The sequence below is a fragment of the Mesoplodon densirostris genome, chromosome 1, assembly GCF_025265405.1.
Source record: "Mesoplodon densirostris isolate mMesDen1 chromosome 1, mMesDen1 primary haplotype, whole genome shotgun sequence".
Classification (NCBI taxonomy): Eukaryota; Metazoa; Chordata; class Mammalia; order Artiodactyla; family Ziphiidae; genus Mesoplodon; species Mesoplodon densirostris.
In genome coordinates, this window is record NC_082661.1 from 33254767 (window position 1) to 33272773 (window position 18007).

At 39.1% G+C, this 18007-nt stretch overlaps 1 protein-coding gene across 2 annotated transcripts in view; it reads right to left on the reverse strand.

Annotated features, from left to right (window-relative positions):
* Nucleotides 1-10565: 10565 nt before the first annotated feature.
* The window catches only part of ENTPD1 (ectonucleoside triphosphate diphosphohydrolase 1), a 94558-nt gene continuing 87116 nt past the window's right edge, over nucleotides 10566-18007 (reverse strand). For both annotated transcript variants that reach the window (XM_060111655.1, XM_060111647.1), the window contains 3 exons: nucleotides 15465-15581; nucleotides 13504-13641; nucleotides 10566-10772 (listed from right to left, as the gene is read on the reverse strand). In XM_060111655.1, coding sequence (XP_059967638.1) covers nucleotides 10566-10772; nucleotides 13504-13641; nucleotides 15465-15581 — 462 coding nt within the window. The remainder of the gene's footprint in view (nucleotides 10773-13503; nucleotides 13642-15464; nucleotides 15582-18007) is intronic.

The window sequence follows — 18007 nt, forward strand, 5'->3', positions numbered from 1 at the left end:
AGGCTACCATCACCCTGATACCAAAACCAGACAAAGATGTCACAAAGAAAGAAAACTACAGGTCAATATCACTGATGAACATAGATGCAAAAATCCTTAATAAAATACTAGCAAACAGAATCCCACAGCACATTAAAAGGATCACACACCACGATCAAGTGGGGTTTATCCCAGGAATGCAAGGATTCTTCAATATATGCAAGTCAATAAATATGATACACCATATTAACAAATTGAAGGATAAAAAGCATATGATCATCTCAGTAGATGCAGAAAAAGCTTCTGACAAAATTCAACACCCATTTATGAAAAAAACTCTCCAGAAAGTAGGCATAGAGGAAACCTACCTCAACATAATAAAGGCCATATATGACAAATCCACAGCCAACATCGTTCTCAATGGTGAAAAACTGAAAGCATTTCCTCTAAGGTCAGGAACAAGACAAGGCTGCCCACTCTCACAACTGTTATTCAACATAGTTTTGCAAGTTTTAGCCACAGCAATCAGAGAAGTAAAAGAAATAAAAGGAATCCAAATCAGAAAAGAAGAAGTAAAACTGTCACTGTATGGAGATGACATGATAGTATACATAGAGAATCCTAAAGATTCTACCAGAAAAGTATTAGAGCTAATCAATGAATTTGGTAAAGTAGCAGGATACAAAATTAATGCACATAAATCACTTGCATTCCTATACACTAATGATGAAAAATCTGACGGAGAAATTAAGGAAACACTCCCATTTACCATTGCAACAAAAAGAATAAAGTACCTAAGAATAAACCTACCTAAGGAGACAAAAGATCTGTATGCAGAAAACTATAAGACACTGATGAAAGAAATTAAAGACGAGACAAATAGATGGAGAGATAGACCATGTTCTTGGATTGGAAGAATCAATATTGTGAAAATGACTATACTACCCAAAGCAATCTACAGATTCCGTGTAATCCCTATCAAACTACCAATGGCATTTTTCAGAGAACTAGAACAAAAAATTTCACAATTTGTATGGAAACTTAAAAGACCCCAAATAGCCAAAGCAATCTTGAGAAAGAAAAATGGAGCTGGAGGAATCAGGCTCCCTGACCTCAGGCTATACTACAAAGCTATAGTAATCAAGACAGTATGGTACTGGCACAAAAACAGAAATATAGAACAATGGAACAGGATAGAAAGCCCAGAGATAAACCCACACACCTATGGTCACCTTATCTTTGATAAAGGAGGCAAGAATATACAATGGAGAAAAGACAGCCTCTTCAATAAGTGGTGCTTGGAAAACTGGACAGCTACATGCAAAAGAATGAAATTAGAACACTTCCTAACACCATACACAAAAATAAAGTCAAAATGGATTAAAGACCTAAATGTAAGGCCAGACACTATCAAACTCTTAGAGGAAAACATAGGCAGAACACTCTATGACATAAATCACAGCAAGATCCTTTTTGACCCACCTCTTGAGAAATGGAAATAAACACAAAAATGAACAAATGGGACCTAATGAAACTTCAAAGCTTTTGCACAGCAAAGGACACCATAAACAAGACAAGAAGACAACCCTCAGAATGGGGGAAAATATTTGCAAATGAAGCAACTGACAAAGGATTAATCTCCAAAATATACAAGCAGTTCATGCAGCTCCATATCTAAAAAACACACAACCCAATCTAAAAGTGGGCAAAAGAAGATATGGCACATGTATACAATGGAACATTACTCATCCATAAAAAGAAATGAAATTGCGTTATTTGTAGTGAGGTGTATGGACCTAGAGTCTGTCATACAGAGTGAAGAAAGTCAGAAATAGAAAAATACCATATGCTAACACATTTACATGGAATCTAAAAAAAAAAAAAAATCTGAAGAACCTAGGGGCAGGACAGGAACAAAGATGCGGACGTAGAGAATGGACTTGAGGACCTGGGGAGGGGAAAGGGTAAGCTGGGATGAAGTCAGAGAGTTGCATGGACATATATACACTACCAAATGTAAAATAGATAGCTATTGGGAAGCAGCCGCATAGCACAGGGAGATCAGCTCGGTGCTTTGTGACCATCTAGAGAGGTGGGGTAGGGAGGGTGGGAGAGAGATGCAAGAGGGAGGAGATATGGGGATATATGCATATGTATAGCTAATTCACTTTGTTATAAAGCAGAAACTAACACACCACTGTAAAGCAATTATACTCCAATAAAGATGTTAAAAAAGTAAAAGTGGGCAGAAAACCTAAATAGATATTTCTCCAGAGATGATATACAGATTGCCAATAAACACATGAAAGGATGCTCAACATCACTAATCATTAGAGAAATGCAAATCAAAACTACAATGAGGTATCACCTCACACCAGTCAGAATGGCCATCATCAAAAAATCTACAAACAATAAATGCTGGAGAGGGTGTGGAGAAAAGGGAACACTCTTGCACTGTTGGTGGGAATGTAAATTGATACAGTCACTATGGAGAACAGTATGGAGGTTCCTTAAAATACTAAAAATAGAGTTACCATATGACCCAGCAATCCCACTACCTGGCATATACCCTGAGAAAACCATAATTCAAAAAGAGACATGTACGACAATGTTCATTGCAGCACTGTTTACAATAGCCGGGACATGGAAGCAACCTAATGTCCATTGACAGATGAATGGACAGTGAAGATGTGGCACATATATTCAATGGAATATTAGCCATAAAAAGAAACGAAATTATTTGTAGTGAGGTGGATGGACCTATAATCTGCCAAACAGAATGAAGTAAGTCACAAAGAGAAAAACTAATACTGTATGCTAACACATATGTATGGAATCTAAAAAAAAAAAGGTTCTGATGAACCTAGGGGCAAGACAGGAATAAAGATGCAGATGTAGAGAATGGACTTGAGGACACGGGGAGGGGGAAGGGTAAGCTGGGACGAAGTGAGAGAGTGGCATTGACATATATACACTACCAAATGTAAAAAGATAGCTAGTGGGAAGCAGCTGCATAGCACAGGGGGAACAGCTCGGTGCTTTGTGGCCAATTAGAGGGGTGGAATAGGGAGGCGGGGAGGGAGACACAAGAGCAAGGGGATATGGGGATATATGTATACATATAGCTGATTCACTTTGTTATACAGCAGTAACTAACACAGCATTGTAAAGCAATTATACTCCAATAAAGTTGTTTTTTAAAAAATGGCTGAAAGATATTCTGCTTAGGTGGAAAAAACCTAAAGGAAAATTTTAGATAGATTAAAAGAGACCTTGTTTTGAAGGGGGAGAAAAGCCAGATGACAGCAAAGACAGAATTCTTCCTGCCTTCTTCCTTTTAACTTACCCAGCACTGGCAGGCCTAAGTAACACAGCATATTAGCAATTTGGATAAAAAGGGACTGTACCAGGCAGAAAAACAGGCTTCTTTATAGAAACTATTGAATATTTACATTAAAAATGTGCTAGACTTATCCCACAAAGGTATATTTCAGTCGTACTAAAAGAGAGGTTTTAGGTTTAAACATACATGAAAAGCAAAAATTACAATTTAAAATAGGTGATTCATTAGCCTTCTTCAGCTTCTCAGTGTAAAAGGAATATTTTAGAAGAGACTGTCTATAAGTAACGTAATCCACTGATTTGCTGCTACACCAGAATGATTCTGTTATTCTCTTTAACTTCATAATCTAAAAAATAAATAGGCAGGTGTAGCTGTGGTCCTGATTCTTCCTGCAGCTTGAAGAGGGGCCTATAAAATATGTCCCACCTCCTTTCATGCAAGATGCATCCTTCTATTAAGGACCTTAACCCTCTATGTACTTTACCATGTTGCACCATGCAATGATTCTGCCCACCTTCACCATTTGACTGTTGGTAAAAAAGTATATTTTACTCTTTTCCACGAAGTTTGAATCCTGTTTTATCTCTGATTATAATTAACACTTGTTTCTGCAAGTTTAGCAAAATGATGACAATTGATGAATTCTGTAATGGACACATGGATGTGTATTGCATTATTCTACTTTGTGTTTGAAAATTCTCATAATAAAAAGTTAAAAATAACTTGTTTCTGTTTAGACCTCTCTGTCCAGGTGATAATCGAAGAATATATCCTTCAAATGGATTTAACTGCAGGAGACAAAGCAGATTCACACCATATTCTTCACAGGGACTTCCATCTTCATGCGTATTCCTAAAAGATGGTTCGGTTGACTAATGTAGAGGTAAAAATCCAAGAGGTACGAAATAGCACAAAAAGTCATATTTTTAAGCTACTGATTATAAATATGTATGCCTGTATATTGACGAGCTTTAGAGAGAGCATTATGATTTACCATCAGAAAAAAGTTCAATTGGTATTGAGCAGTTCACTTTACAAACAGCCCACCATTTACCTATCTTTGCCCCTTTTTCATTGTTACTCGGCCAAAAATCATTTCATAATAGAAAATTTAAGTTGTATGTCAACAGGCAACTTGTGTTATTACAAAATGAGCCATCTACATTTTAAAAAATATTTAAGAGTATTTATAAATATAAGGGAACTAACAGTGTGGAGTATATATAATTGTTGCTTTTTCAAAATCAGAAATCTAATTTATTGAGGCTGTACTTTTAGTTACATATGCTAATGAAATGCATTTCTGGTTGTAAACTTTGTAAAAAATAATTTCCTTATGATTCTTTTTTTTTCATTTTACAAATAATTCTTGTGTGCATATGGCAAGAGATTGTAGCTTCTACCCAGCTGGCTAGACTACAAAATCACAGTATTTTAAAACCCATCAGAACTCTTTCATCCTTGGTAGAGTGACAGCAAAGGAAAAAGCTATCAGAGCCAAAAATAATAAGAAACCAGCAGAAATTTTAAAGAATCTTTAAAGGTTGCATGTAGGCGTGCATTATGGATCACCTTCCAGCTCTTTCCCACAGGGTTCTACCAAGAGCACAGAGGCAGTAACTGAAGGCTAGGGGCAGGGTGAAGAGCTGGGAGAAATCCCTCTGAGGCACACCAGTTCTTCACTTGAGTGCCAGGCAGTGGCTCCCCAAAAGCAGAGGGCAGCACAGACAGAAAACTCCTGAGGCACAGAAAACTGTCAAAGGAAGAAACACTTGGGGATGGTTGTGTAGCAGAGGGAGTAAGCTTTGTAAGTGGCAGTCGAGCTGGCCCACTGTGGAACAGGCTGCCAAATGAAGTATGGCAGTCAGGTAGTAGATGGCCACTTATCTGAGAGCCATTAGAAGGAACTCCATGGAATGGTAAAGTAATCTAGATCTTTGATACCCAAAGTTTGGTCCGCATACAGCTGTAGTGGCATTACCTGACAGCTCGTTAGAAATGTAGAACACCTCAGCCTCACCCCAGACCTACTGAATCATTTTTTATTAATTAAAATTAAGTAATTTTTACTTCAACAAGACCACTGGGTGAGTCATATACACATTAAATTTTGATAAACGTTACCTTTTAAGGTGCATTCTAATCCTTAAAATTCTACTTTAATAATATGTACAATCAATTCCCATGTAGTGAGCTATATTGAAACTAAATGCATGGTCCAGAAGGAAAAGTTCAATGTGGGTAATCAAAGAAGTCTTCATTGAGGAATCAGGAGTTGAGCTGGTCCTTAAAAGCTGGAGGAAGAGGATGGTCATGTCAAGAGATAACATAAATAAGTATACTGATGCAGAAATAGTGGTAGGGACCAGCCCATCTGGCAATGGACAGAGCGATTAACTAGGACTGTTACCTTAGTTCCTGCTAAAATACCCCTGAGCCCAACTTTTCAAAAAGAAATAGGTCACATATCTTGTCCCCAAGAAGCTTAACCCAAATACTGAATAGAATGGTCTGAATGTTCTAATGGAGGCCCAGGTAAAGGGCTGTGATAGCACAGGGAAGAAGCAGTTTATTCTTAGAGATTTGGAGAAGACTTCACTGAAGAAGGGTCATTTGAGCTAAGCCTTAAACGCAGAGTGGGGCAAAGGTGCTCCAAGTTGAGCAAATAACCTGAACAGCTCTGGGTAAAGAATCAGTCTACCTTTGCTAGAGTGTAAGGAACATCAGAGGGTAAAGTGGGAGAGCTCATAGGCATGGATCAAAGGGCCTGAATGTCTGTTGGAGAGTTTGACCTTATTTCATAGGCAATAGAAAGTCACCAACAGTTTTAGTTGGGGAGCAATGTGATTAAGCCCACTTTTTTTTTTTTTTTTTTGCGGTACGCAGGCCTCTCACTGTTGTGGCCTCTCCCGTTGCAGAGCACAGGCTCCAGACGCGCAGGCTCAGCGGCCATGGCTCACGGGCCCAGCCGCTCTGCGGCACGTGGGATCTTCCCGGACCGGGGCACGAACCCATGTCCCCTGCATCGGCAGGTGGACTCTCAACCACTGCGCCACCAGGGAAGCCCCAAGCCCACTTTTTATAAAGATTAATCTGGAAGTAATAGTTTGGAGACAAGATCATTGTTCCTGATATCAGGTCTCTACTGGGGTGATAACAACAAGATTGTAAAGGGGAATCAAAATGAAAAATGCTGCAAAAGCAGAATGGGCAGGTCTTGGCCAGGACAGGCCCCTGTCACTTCAACATCGATAAAGTTGATTCTGATCTTGGTTACTAGAGGCAGTGGTGGCATTAATCATGATAAAATGCAGGAGGAGGAGCAGGTTTAGGAGGAAGGGCAGAGTTCAGTTTAAGTCATCCTAAATACATACTGTTCCCTATCTGGCTCACATGACTTTCCTCCCCTCTCTTCTTAGAACTTCATTATAAGAAATGATGTTGTTTCTTAGGTGACTGTATCTCACTTCTCATTGACTAATTCATGTTCTCTGCTATTCATCATGCAAAAGGGATATAAAAATAAAAAGTCAACTCAGATGCTGATTAGAGTGGTGCCATCATTAAATCATCAATTTAAATTTAGAAATTAAATTACTTAAAATAGAGAAATGCAAAAAGTACAACAATGCTTTTACCACATGCAGTCCTAAATACCACTTTTGAAAGAGAAGGCTTTTGGAGACATTCCTTCCCCCTTTATTAAAAAATCCATTATACCTGTGATAAAACCAATTATGTATGTTCAGTTGTATTAGGTTCTTATGCAAATAAAAACTTGGGTAGTTAACTATACACTGTCCTAAACATATAAGGAAAATAAATAGATGGACTCTTAGGAAATCTATCATTTTAGAATGTGAGACTAATTTAGGAGCTGCCAGAGCACCCTGATTAAGGCTGTGAAAAAAAGTTGTAATTGATGATGTCACAGAAGAAATGACATTTTTTAAGAAGAATATTCTTTGGCAAGATAAGTAGATTTTAATTTGAAGAAAACGTACTTTATGTTTTAGTTAATGAGACGCTGTGGTAGATTGAATCGTTGTGCCCAAGTTTCACGAATTTCCTGTGTTAGAATTAGTTATTCATGTCCTTTGTCACATGACTCTGCCATTCCTCCCAGTGTTTCTCCAGCTTCCTATGTTGGGCTTAGTCATATGACTTATTTTGGTCAGTAGAATGTGGATGGAAGTGACAGGGGCCTGTCTTGGCCAAGGCCTGAAGAGGCATCCTGTATTTTCTCTCCCTTTCTTATGCCCCTACCACTCATCGTGGGAACATGGCTCAGGAAGCCACCAGACAAGGAGAGTGGGAGATATATGGAGCAGGCCTGAACCAGACCTACCACCACAAGTAGATATACTAGCTGACTTGCAGACCCATGAACATGAAAAATCAATGTTTATTGTGGTAAGCCACTGAAATTTTGAGGTTATAAGAAATTTTAAAAAATAATAAAACTAGCACAAACTGAAAGAAATACCTGGCTAGTACAGGCTAACTATGAGCAACTCATGTTCTAATAAGATAGCAACGATTAGACTCTGAATCAGAGAGGAATGAGACCAATTTCAGTGAAATTCAGCTCATCTTTCAAACTGACAATAAATGAGAATATATTTTAATAGTAATGTTACTATTATATGGTAAACTTTGCTCTGTGAGCTATTAAGAGACTAATCTTTATTTTAATATTCAAATTTACATTGTGACCATAGAATATAAGCATCCAATTATCTTGTATTATCTTTGAATCCAGATTAAATTTCCCAAAGGTCTTTCATCAGGCATCTTGGCCTGAATAATAGGCATCTGTGTCTTCACAAAAAAGGCAATAAACCTGAGGAGTAATGTGAAATTCTGAGCTGGGATGTTAAAAGCTTGTTAAGAATAATGTTAAACTTCATATATAATAAATAATAGCAAGAATGTTATAGCATCTATAGCTGTTTAAAGAAAATTCCGCCCCTCAAGAGAAAGACAAAGTGTTATTGCCTGTGTCTTTTTAGCTTTGAATGTACTTTTAGACATGTGCTATTCAATATGGTAGCCACTAGCCACACATGGCTATTGAGCACTTGAAATGGAGTCCTGATTAGGATGTACTGTAAGTGTAAAATATGCGACAGATTTCAAAAACAATATTAAAAAACAAAAATCTCATTAATAACATATATTAATTACATGTTGAAATGGGTTCTAGGTACCTTCACCATAAGCATCTTTGCCATTGACATCTCTGCCACAAGCACTTCTGCAACAAACATTTTCATCGAATAACTAATTGGCTGTAAGGCAAATTCCCTGTGAAAGATAAAATAACTGGTTGACAGTTTTTGGTTTGACAGTTCGGTTTCAACTGGTTGAAATATGTTAGCATTTCTTCCAGTTGGCGACATTATTGATGGCTTTATCGAGCTGGCATATGAGAGTGATTTGCCCCAAAAGTTGGTTTCTTATTTTGAAACACATTACAGTGGAGGAGAAAGAGGCCAAAGTCCTGGAAGGTGCAGAGGTGAACCCACATTTCCCACACAACTTTGGAACACCTATCAATGGACACGTGACAATATGCCAAGAACAAACAACAACCGTGTAGAAGCTTTCAAAACACAACACAAAGCTCAGTTACAAAGATGTCTCTAAGTATTTGGAAACTTACATCGCTCTTTACGAAGGAAGAAATTTTAGCAAAAAAGAAAAAGTACGATGCACAATGAGGAGACAAATCAATGAGCAAAAAAAAAAAAAAAAAGTATAAAATGCTATGAATGAAAGACTTGGAAGACAAGTGCTTAGATACAACCCACAAAATAAAATCAGTTATGTGCACAGTATTGCCATTAATCAACACACACTTTAAATGTACTCAAATATTTTATATTTCACAATAAGTCTTGAATTTTGTTATTCGTTTCATTATGTCCTTTTAATTATCCCTCTTTGATTTTCCATTATTTTATCTTTTATGGCAAAATTGCTTTAGAGCCAATTATTTGCAGTGAAATGTTTGTGGCAAAAATGTCTATGGCAAAGATGCTTAAAGCAAAAGTACCTAGAACTGGCAGCAAAACTTGCAGATGTGGTTCCTGGCACATTTCGTTGTGTAAATACCATGAGAGCAAAAAAGGCATGCCACTCTGCACTAATGCAACTCTTTCACTAAATTAAACCCTGGGACAGTACGATATGGCATGGCTTTAAAACTCAGTGAGCATTTGTGGTGCAACTGGTTAGCATGCTTGGCTAAATGGAAAGGTTGATGGTTCAAGCCTACCACAGGATGGTCTAATCCCTAGCCAATGATTTCTTAGTGATGAAAATATTCTGGAATTAGATATTGGTGACAGTTGCACAACATTGTGAACGTACTAAATTTCACTAAATTGTATATGTCATAATGGTGAATTTTAGGTTATATGCGTTTTACTGCAATAAAAACGAAACTCCAATAGATGTGTTGGAGGATGCACTTTCCTGATCTTGTGTTGTAACTGTATTTTTCTTCCTGACATGTGTACACCTACCAGATAATACTCCCTGATATTTGAATGCCCATGTATATGTACAGCAGCTTTTTAAATAATCTCTGGTCTGGGTGTCCCACTCTAGCATTTTGGCATCACCCAGGAATATGTGACTTACCCACATCCCTTTTTTGTCTTAGATTAACTGCACATCCCACAAATTCCTTTGTAGGACTCTTTCGCCCTAGCACATACTTGCCTAGACTAGAAAATTCTCCCATGCAAAGGGCAAGCTGGGCACGGGATATGTGTCTGTCTTCTCCAAAGGCATTGGATGGCTTTCTTAATAAATGGGAAACAGGAGAGAGAAAGGGTCTGTAAGACCACAACTGAATCAGTTCCCAAGTTTCTTCTTTTAGCCAGGGCAACTTCCCAGCACAGGACTCAGGACTCTCAGTTCTTCTGGATAAAGTCAATATTGTTCTTTTATAAAGCAACTATCATGAAAGGAGGCAGGTCTTCAAGAGCTACACAAGCACAGAGTACAAAAGAGAAAGTGGCGGGGGGGGAGTTTGGAGAGACTCACAAAAGAGACAATGTCTGCCAGGAAGTTCTTGAGGCAGTGGGTGGTAAATACCTCCCATGGAAAGGCTTCAGCAAAAGCCAAGGAAGCTTCATGCTGGTCAAGACTGGCCTTGTACACCACTGTGGAGGAAAGTGCTCCCTGGGCAAGTTTTCTTCTCACTCCAGCCAGCAGATTTCAGCTGATCCTGCTATACCATGTCTTTCCAGAAATACGAAGGCTTGTGAAAGATAAATATGCCTATTATGACCACTATGACCAGGATCAGGGAGAAGAGGACCATGAGGATGACATATGTGGAGTGGGAGAGAGGTGTGGACAATGGCTCTTCAGATGGGATCATGTTGGTCAGGTTCAGCATGTAGCCCAAAGTCCACCCGACGCTGGTGCTCCGGACCTGCAAACAGTGGGGAAAGTCTGTTGTTTCTGCTCCGAGGATTAAATGAGCTTTCATGCAACCCGATCCATAACACTGAGCAACCAGGAAGTGAGAGCACCACGTTCAATTCTCTAAATGGATTACTTTTATATTCTGAATTGGGAATATGGCTGTAGGGAAAATGGAGCAGAAGCAAGTGATTAAGAAGGAGAGTGTGGGGCCTCACTACTAAATTCCCCAAATTCAGAAGAGTGTGGGGCCTCACTACTAAATTCCCCAAATTCAGAAGAGTGTGGGGTCTCACTACTAAATTCCCCAAATTCAGAAGAGTGTGGGGCCTCACTACTAAATTCCCCAAATTCATAAGAGTGTGGGGTCTCACTACTAAATTCCCAAAATTCAGAAGAGTGTGGGGTCTCACTACTAAATTCCCCAAATTCAGAAGAGTGTGGGGCCTCACTACTAAATTCCCCAAATTCATAAGAGTGTGGGGTCTCACTACTAAATTCCCAAAATTCAGAAGAGTGTGGGGTCTCACTACTAAATTTCCAAAATTCAGAAGAGTGTGGGGCCTCACTACTAAATTCCCCAAATTCAGAGAGGAATTTGGGGAATGACGGCTCAGTTCTCCTGACTAGAAGAACTTAATTCAAATTAGGCCTTTGGAAATTTGCATTCTTCTTTTGCTGTTTGTGTGAATGTGGGTGGCTGGGGTGGGGAAGGGGGGGTGGATGACAGGCCTTGTGCATCAATGTCAGGCCCAGGAATCTCCTCCATATGAAACCAGGACTTCTTTTATGATTCAACTAGGGAAAAATTGGGGAATAATCCCAGCAAGTCAGTCTTACTTGACAAGATGAAAGACCACATATGCATGAGAAAGGATTATTCTTAAATGAAAAAACATTCTCCAACCTTGCCATCTTCCTAGGAATATTTTCAAGTCACCTCAAAATGTATTGAAATACAGGTAGTCTATGAATAACAAAGAACTGTGGAAATGTTTCTATTACGTGAGTTGTATGTCATCATGGTAGGAAAATCATGAAGTATAGATAATCCTAAAAAAGAAAATAAAAACCACCTCTACTTCATCACTCAGAACTTGCTGCTATTATCATTTTGTGACATATCCTACCAGTCCTCTCTGTGCATGTTTTTCACATAAAAAATGGAATTAAATTGTATGTAGAATTATTCACTTAACAATTCCTTGTAAACATCATCCCATGTCTCTTAAGGGATTTCTGCAACATCATCACTGACATGAACTGCCTTATATGTTCATTTTTACTCACTTTGTTCAATTATTTATAAATCCTAGAAATGGAGCAATTGGACAAAATGATGTACATGTTTTAAGGCTCCTAGCACATGTTGCCAAAACAGTCTTCCCAAAGGCTATGCCAGTTTACATTCCAACCAATACCATGTGGAATGCTCCTCTCCCCTAAACCTTTACCAGTACTGGGAATTAATGATTTGTAAAAAGGCCCATGTCCCTTTATGGGGAATGGAACCGTATCTGACTGCCTGTGTCAAGGAAGCCTCCAAAGTTAGAGGAGTTATCACTTAAGGTTTAGAAACAATGGATCATAGATTGGAGTTCAAAGAATATAAATCACTAGGTAAATTTGACATAGACAAATCTCTCAAAGAGACAAACTGTGATGGAATGGAAGGAAGACTGGGATGTTAAAACAAGGAAAAGATTTTAATTAGCAAAGTCAATATTGACAAGAGTGTGATGAAACTAGTCTCTTTAAGGCTACTACAGCTCTCTGCTGCCTCAATGCTTTGTTTTACTTGAAGTCACCATATTTAATAAAGGGATAAATTGTTTTTGCCATTAGTGGGTATGGGTTTAAAAGGTAGAGAAACACTGTTTTTGATATTTTTTTTTCTTTTTTTTTTTTTTTTTCTTTTTGAGGTATGCGGGCCTCTCACTGTTGTGGCCTCTCCCCTTGCGGAGCACAGGCTCCGGACGCGCAGGCCCAGCGGCCATGGCTCACGGGCCCAGCCGCTCCGCGGCATATGGGATCCTCCCAGATCGGGGCACGAACCCGTATCCCCTGCATCGGCAGGCGGACTCTCAACCACTGTGCCACCAGGGAGGCCCTGTTTTTGATATTTTTCATCAAGCATGAGTGTGCCCATGAGTCTTGCTGCCAATGTAAATGTTGCACTATGCCTGGATACCTTCAGGTAATGCTATGGTAATGCAAAGCTATGGGCTTGCTTCTTTAAGGCTCATGCTAAGCCTGGCTTCTAAGCAAAGGCCCCCATTCACAGCCACTCATCTCATTCTTCACAGCGAGCTTTCAGATTGGTCAGTCTTGAAGCTACAACCAACAAGGCCTTCACCCCTTATGACAAACCATGATCATCCCTTCTGGATTCACGAAGGGGCCTTTGAGATGGATGTTGAGGTCAGCACGCAGAATCACTGTGGCTGTTGAAATACTGTTATATTACTTTACTATCTCATGTTTTGTTTTATAAGGGGTTAGTCACTGTTATGTGAGCAGAAAGGTGAGGCTGAGAATACAAGTAGCCCTCCTTAGATAGGATACCCACAACTGGCTGGTCAACATTATCAGGAGAGCTGGACACAAAATGCCATCTTGGGTTAGAGGTGAAGTGGTAGGACAGGACATCAGGCCAAAATTAAATCAGGCTAACTCCTACCTCTTTTAAGCCCAAAGCTGCTTCAGTCACTACAACCCAACCTCCCCCCAACCTAACAAACCTTGCCCATGAAGTGAATATTCTTCCAGGACTCAGCTGTAAAATGATAGCCATTCAGAAGAAGAGCGAGGATGTAGGTGCCAGAAAAGCAGTATTCACTCAGGTACTTCTCCTTCACTTCACCAAAATACATCTGCAGCTGGAAGTGAAGTGAAGAAAACATCATACTTGTACAACAACAGGCACTTCTCCATAGCCCTCATGTTCGTGATTAGAGCTGATCAAGAGAGGAAAAAGCCCCAGCTCACATGGGCCTGAGAGTTGGCCCCTGCAGAGAGCTTTGGGAGTGGTGCTGCACTCCTTCAGTGGGTGCAGGTGTTCACAGTTTAGGGTCTGTTAAGTAATCTTTTCCTCCACAGGGTTCTATGAGACATTGATAAGTGTTCTAGGAAAAAAGTAGTTTCTGTGGTCTGATAGGTTCAACAACACTGAATTTTACTATAGTTTGCCATCCCTTGTGAAACTTGAGTTTCACAATCACATTAGCATATTAAAAACTGTGAAAAATCTTGCATGAAAGAAATCTATTAATCTTTGTTTAACCAGAGTTTTCTGTATGCTCTTGACCAAAGTCTTTGGTTTAGAGCCTCTATAAGCATCTTGAGGAAACAGTTTCATAAAAAGCCTTGCCACTCAGTTAGGTCTCTGGACTAGCATCAGCAGCATCCCCTGAGAACTTGTTAATCCTCACCCCTGATCTGCCAGTGCAGAATGTGCTTTTTAATATGATCCCTGTATGATCACATACATAGTAACATTTGACAAACACTGCTCTGGAACCCAGTTTAGGAAGCATTTTGCTCAAGAACCCGAGATGCTCGTCTTTCTCCACAGATCACCACTAGCTGCAAAAAGCCTCCCCTAAATGTTTTGTAAAGTACTGAGGCATATTTGAGCTGCTCTTTCCAAAAGCCCTGAATACCCTTCCTTCATGTTCTAACTCAGACAAAATACTTAGAGAAAATTTCAGATGTCCAGGCTCTTGCACAACCTTCCTTCCTCTGTTGTCAGTGCCCACGAGAACAGCCTTCATTTTTAATTAATTGCATATCTTCAGAATGAAAGCACTGGTCACTTTTGCGATCACTTTTGCAATCTCTCTTAAAATCACTCATTTTAAGTCACTTTTGTCAATTTAAAACAGCTGCTGTTTTGAGCCACTCCTAGGTGATCTGTTCTTTTAAATCAGAGTAGACTCCATATCTTTCTCTCACGTCCCTGGAAACTTTCATCAGGTAGCACTGGATCTTGAATGACTCAGTGCCTCAGACAAGAAAAATTTTGTGCTTCAAATTTATGAATAAGTAGGAGATACCTTGGACCTGTCTGATGAAAAAAGGGTCTTACCACAATGGTGTCTGTGGCAGATTCTGTGAATTGCCTGTCTTCCCTGGGTGTTGGGGGAAGGAGTGGGCGACAATGCGCTCAGCTCCAGGAAGTAGCTCATGATGGATCTAGGGCTCTAAGCCAGTCATAAAATCCTGCATCCTGCTTTCCCAGCCAGTCCTGGCCAATGAGATGTAAGAGAAAAGACTACTAGGAGCTTCTGGGATAGCTTCTGCTTTCCTATAAAAAGGAACAGATGTATCTGGTGCTATTCTTCTTCTGACCTTGAACACGGCTGTGATCCCTGAAGCTACACCTTGCTTCCATGAGGAAACAGGCCTAACAACAACTGAAGAATGGCTGAGATAGTCAAGCTGCCCACCCCATGCCAGCAACTGACTACTTCCGGACTTCGAATTAGGTGAAAACAATAAGACCTTTTTTGTTTAAGCCATTGTATGCCAAGTTATCAAGGAATGCCAGTGAACTTACTCTTAATAGGGTGCACCATCTAGGCTTCTCTAACATGTGTGCTGGATCTTGGTCACATTACCATGACTTGAAGAGCAGACTCACATCCTCCATGCTGTCAAGGGCAGAGAGCAATGGTAACAGATGCTGTTTCTAGTCACTTACCTCTTCCCAAGGCTGAGAGCAGAACTTTTCCAACGTGTTAATCATCTTTTTATGAGTTGACTGTTCCTCTGATGTAAGGTTTAAAAACTCCATCACATAGTAAAAAGCTGAAAATGCCTGCAAGAGAAAAATGCTGAGTTTGGTGCAGTGTCCAACACAGAGGGACACTGATTCACTCTCCAGAAGGCCTAATGGAAGTTCTTGGAAATCTCTGATGAGTAAATTATGGATCAGGTGATATTCCATCCCCAACAGTTGCTTCATTCCTGGAAGGGGGTCACTTTGCTGCTGACATGCATTTCTGAGCCATCTGGTACCTAATTTTCTTGATAATTTTAATGGGAGAGTCAGGGAGAAAGAAAGATGGGGAAAAAAGAAGATAAGAGGAAAAGTTACAAGACTCCCATCTTTAAAAAAAATATGTATTATGTATGAATTTTTAAAAATAAAACCTGGAAAATTCTATACAAAGGTAAATAACAGGAGTGATCTCTGGCAAAATTATAAGGTGTTTTTTTCCTTTTTATTTATGCCCCTTTTTTGCCTATTTTTATAATATACATGTACTGCTTTCTTTAAATAGCCAGTATTTCTTTAACAAATATTTATTGCAGGCCTATCATGAGCTGGGCACAACTTAAAAGTTTTAAAAAATCATCAACATCATACATGAGAACTATGTAAAAAGTTAAATAAACAAAGGAGTAAAAAAGAAAACATTCTAGAGAAATGGAAATAAAAATAAAAATAACCAAATGGGACTTAATCAAACTTAAAAGCTTTTGCACAACACAGGAAACCATAAACAAAACAAAAAGACAACCTATAGACTGGGAAAAAATATTTGCAAATGATGTGACCAACAAGGGATTAATTTCCAAAATATACAAAGAGCTCCTATAGCTTATTAAAAAAACAAAGAACAAAAAACAGCCCAATCAAAAAATGGGTAGAAGACCTAAACAGACATTTCTCCAAAGAAGACATACAGATGGCTGACAGGCACATTAAAAGATGCTCAATATCACTAATTATTAGAGAAATGTAAATCAAAACTAAATGAAGTATCACCTCACACCAGTCAGAATGGCCATCTTACAAAAATCTACAAACAATAAATGCTGGTGAGGGTGTGGAGAAGAGGGAACCCTCCTACACTGTTGGTGGGAATGTAAATTGGTGCAGCCACTATGGAGAACAGTATCGAGGTTCCTTAAAAAAACTAAAAATAGTGTTACTATATGATCCAGCAATCCCACTCCTGGGCATATATCCAGAGAAAACTCTAACTCGAAAAGGTACATACCCCCGAGTGTTCATACCAGCACTATTTACAATCGTCAAGACCTGGAAGCAACCTAAATGTCCATCAACAGATGAATAGATAAAGAATATGTGGTATACATACACAATGGAATACTACTCAGCCATAAAAAGAATGAAATAATGCTGTTTGCAGCAACACGGATGGATCTAGAGATTATCATACTAGATGAAGTAAGTCACAAAGAGAAGACAAATATCATATGATATCACTTATACATGGAATCCAAAAAAGTGATATAAAAGAACTTATTTACAAAACAGAAAGAGACTCAAAGACATAGAAAACAAACTTATGGTTACCAAAAGGGAAAGCTGGGGGAGGGGGAGGGATACATTAGGAGTTTGGGATTAACATATACACACTACTATATATAAAATAGATAGACCCAGCTCTACCCACCACCAGTCCCTCCCATCAGGAAGCTTGCACAAGCCTCTTAGATAGCCTCATCCACCAGAGGGCAGACAGCAGAAGCAAGAAGAACGACAATCCTGCAGTCTTTGGAACAAAAACCATGGTCACAGAAAGACAGACAAAATGAAAAGGCAAAGGACTATGTACCAGATGAAGGAAAAAGATAAAACCCCAGAAAAACAACTAAATGAAGTGGAGATAGTCAACCTTCCAGAAAAAGAATTCAGAATAACGATAGTGAAGATGATCCAGGACCTTGGAAAAAGAATGGAGGCAAAGACCAAGAAGATGCAAGAAATGTTCAACAAAGACCTAGAAGAATTAAAGAACAAACAAACAGAGACGAACAATACAATAACTGAAATGAAAAATACACTAGAAGGAATCAATAGCAGAATAACTGAGGCAGAAGAATGGATAAGTGACCTGGAAGACAGAATGGTGGAATTTACTGCCACAGGACAGAAGAAAGAAAAAAGAATGAAAAGAAATGAAGACAGACTAAGAGACTTCTGCAACAACATTAAACACACCAACATTCGCATTATAGGGGTCCCAGAAGAAGAAGAGAGAGAGAAAGGACCCGAGAAAATATCTGCAGAAATTATAGTTGAAAACTTCCGTAACATGGGAAAGGAAATAACCACCCAAGCCCAGGAAGCGCAGAGTCCCAGGCAGGACAAACCCAAGGAGAAACAGGCTGAGACACATAGGAATTAAATTGACAAGATTTAAAGACAAAGAAAAATTATTAAAAGCAACAAGGGAAAACGACAAATAACACACAAGGGAACTCCCCTAA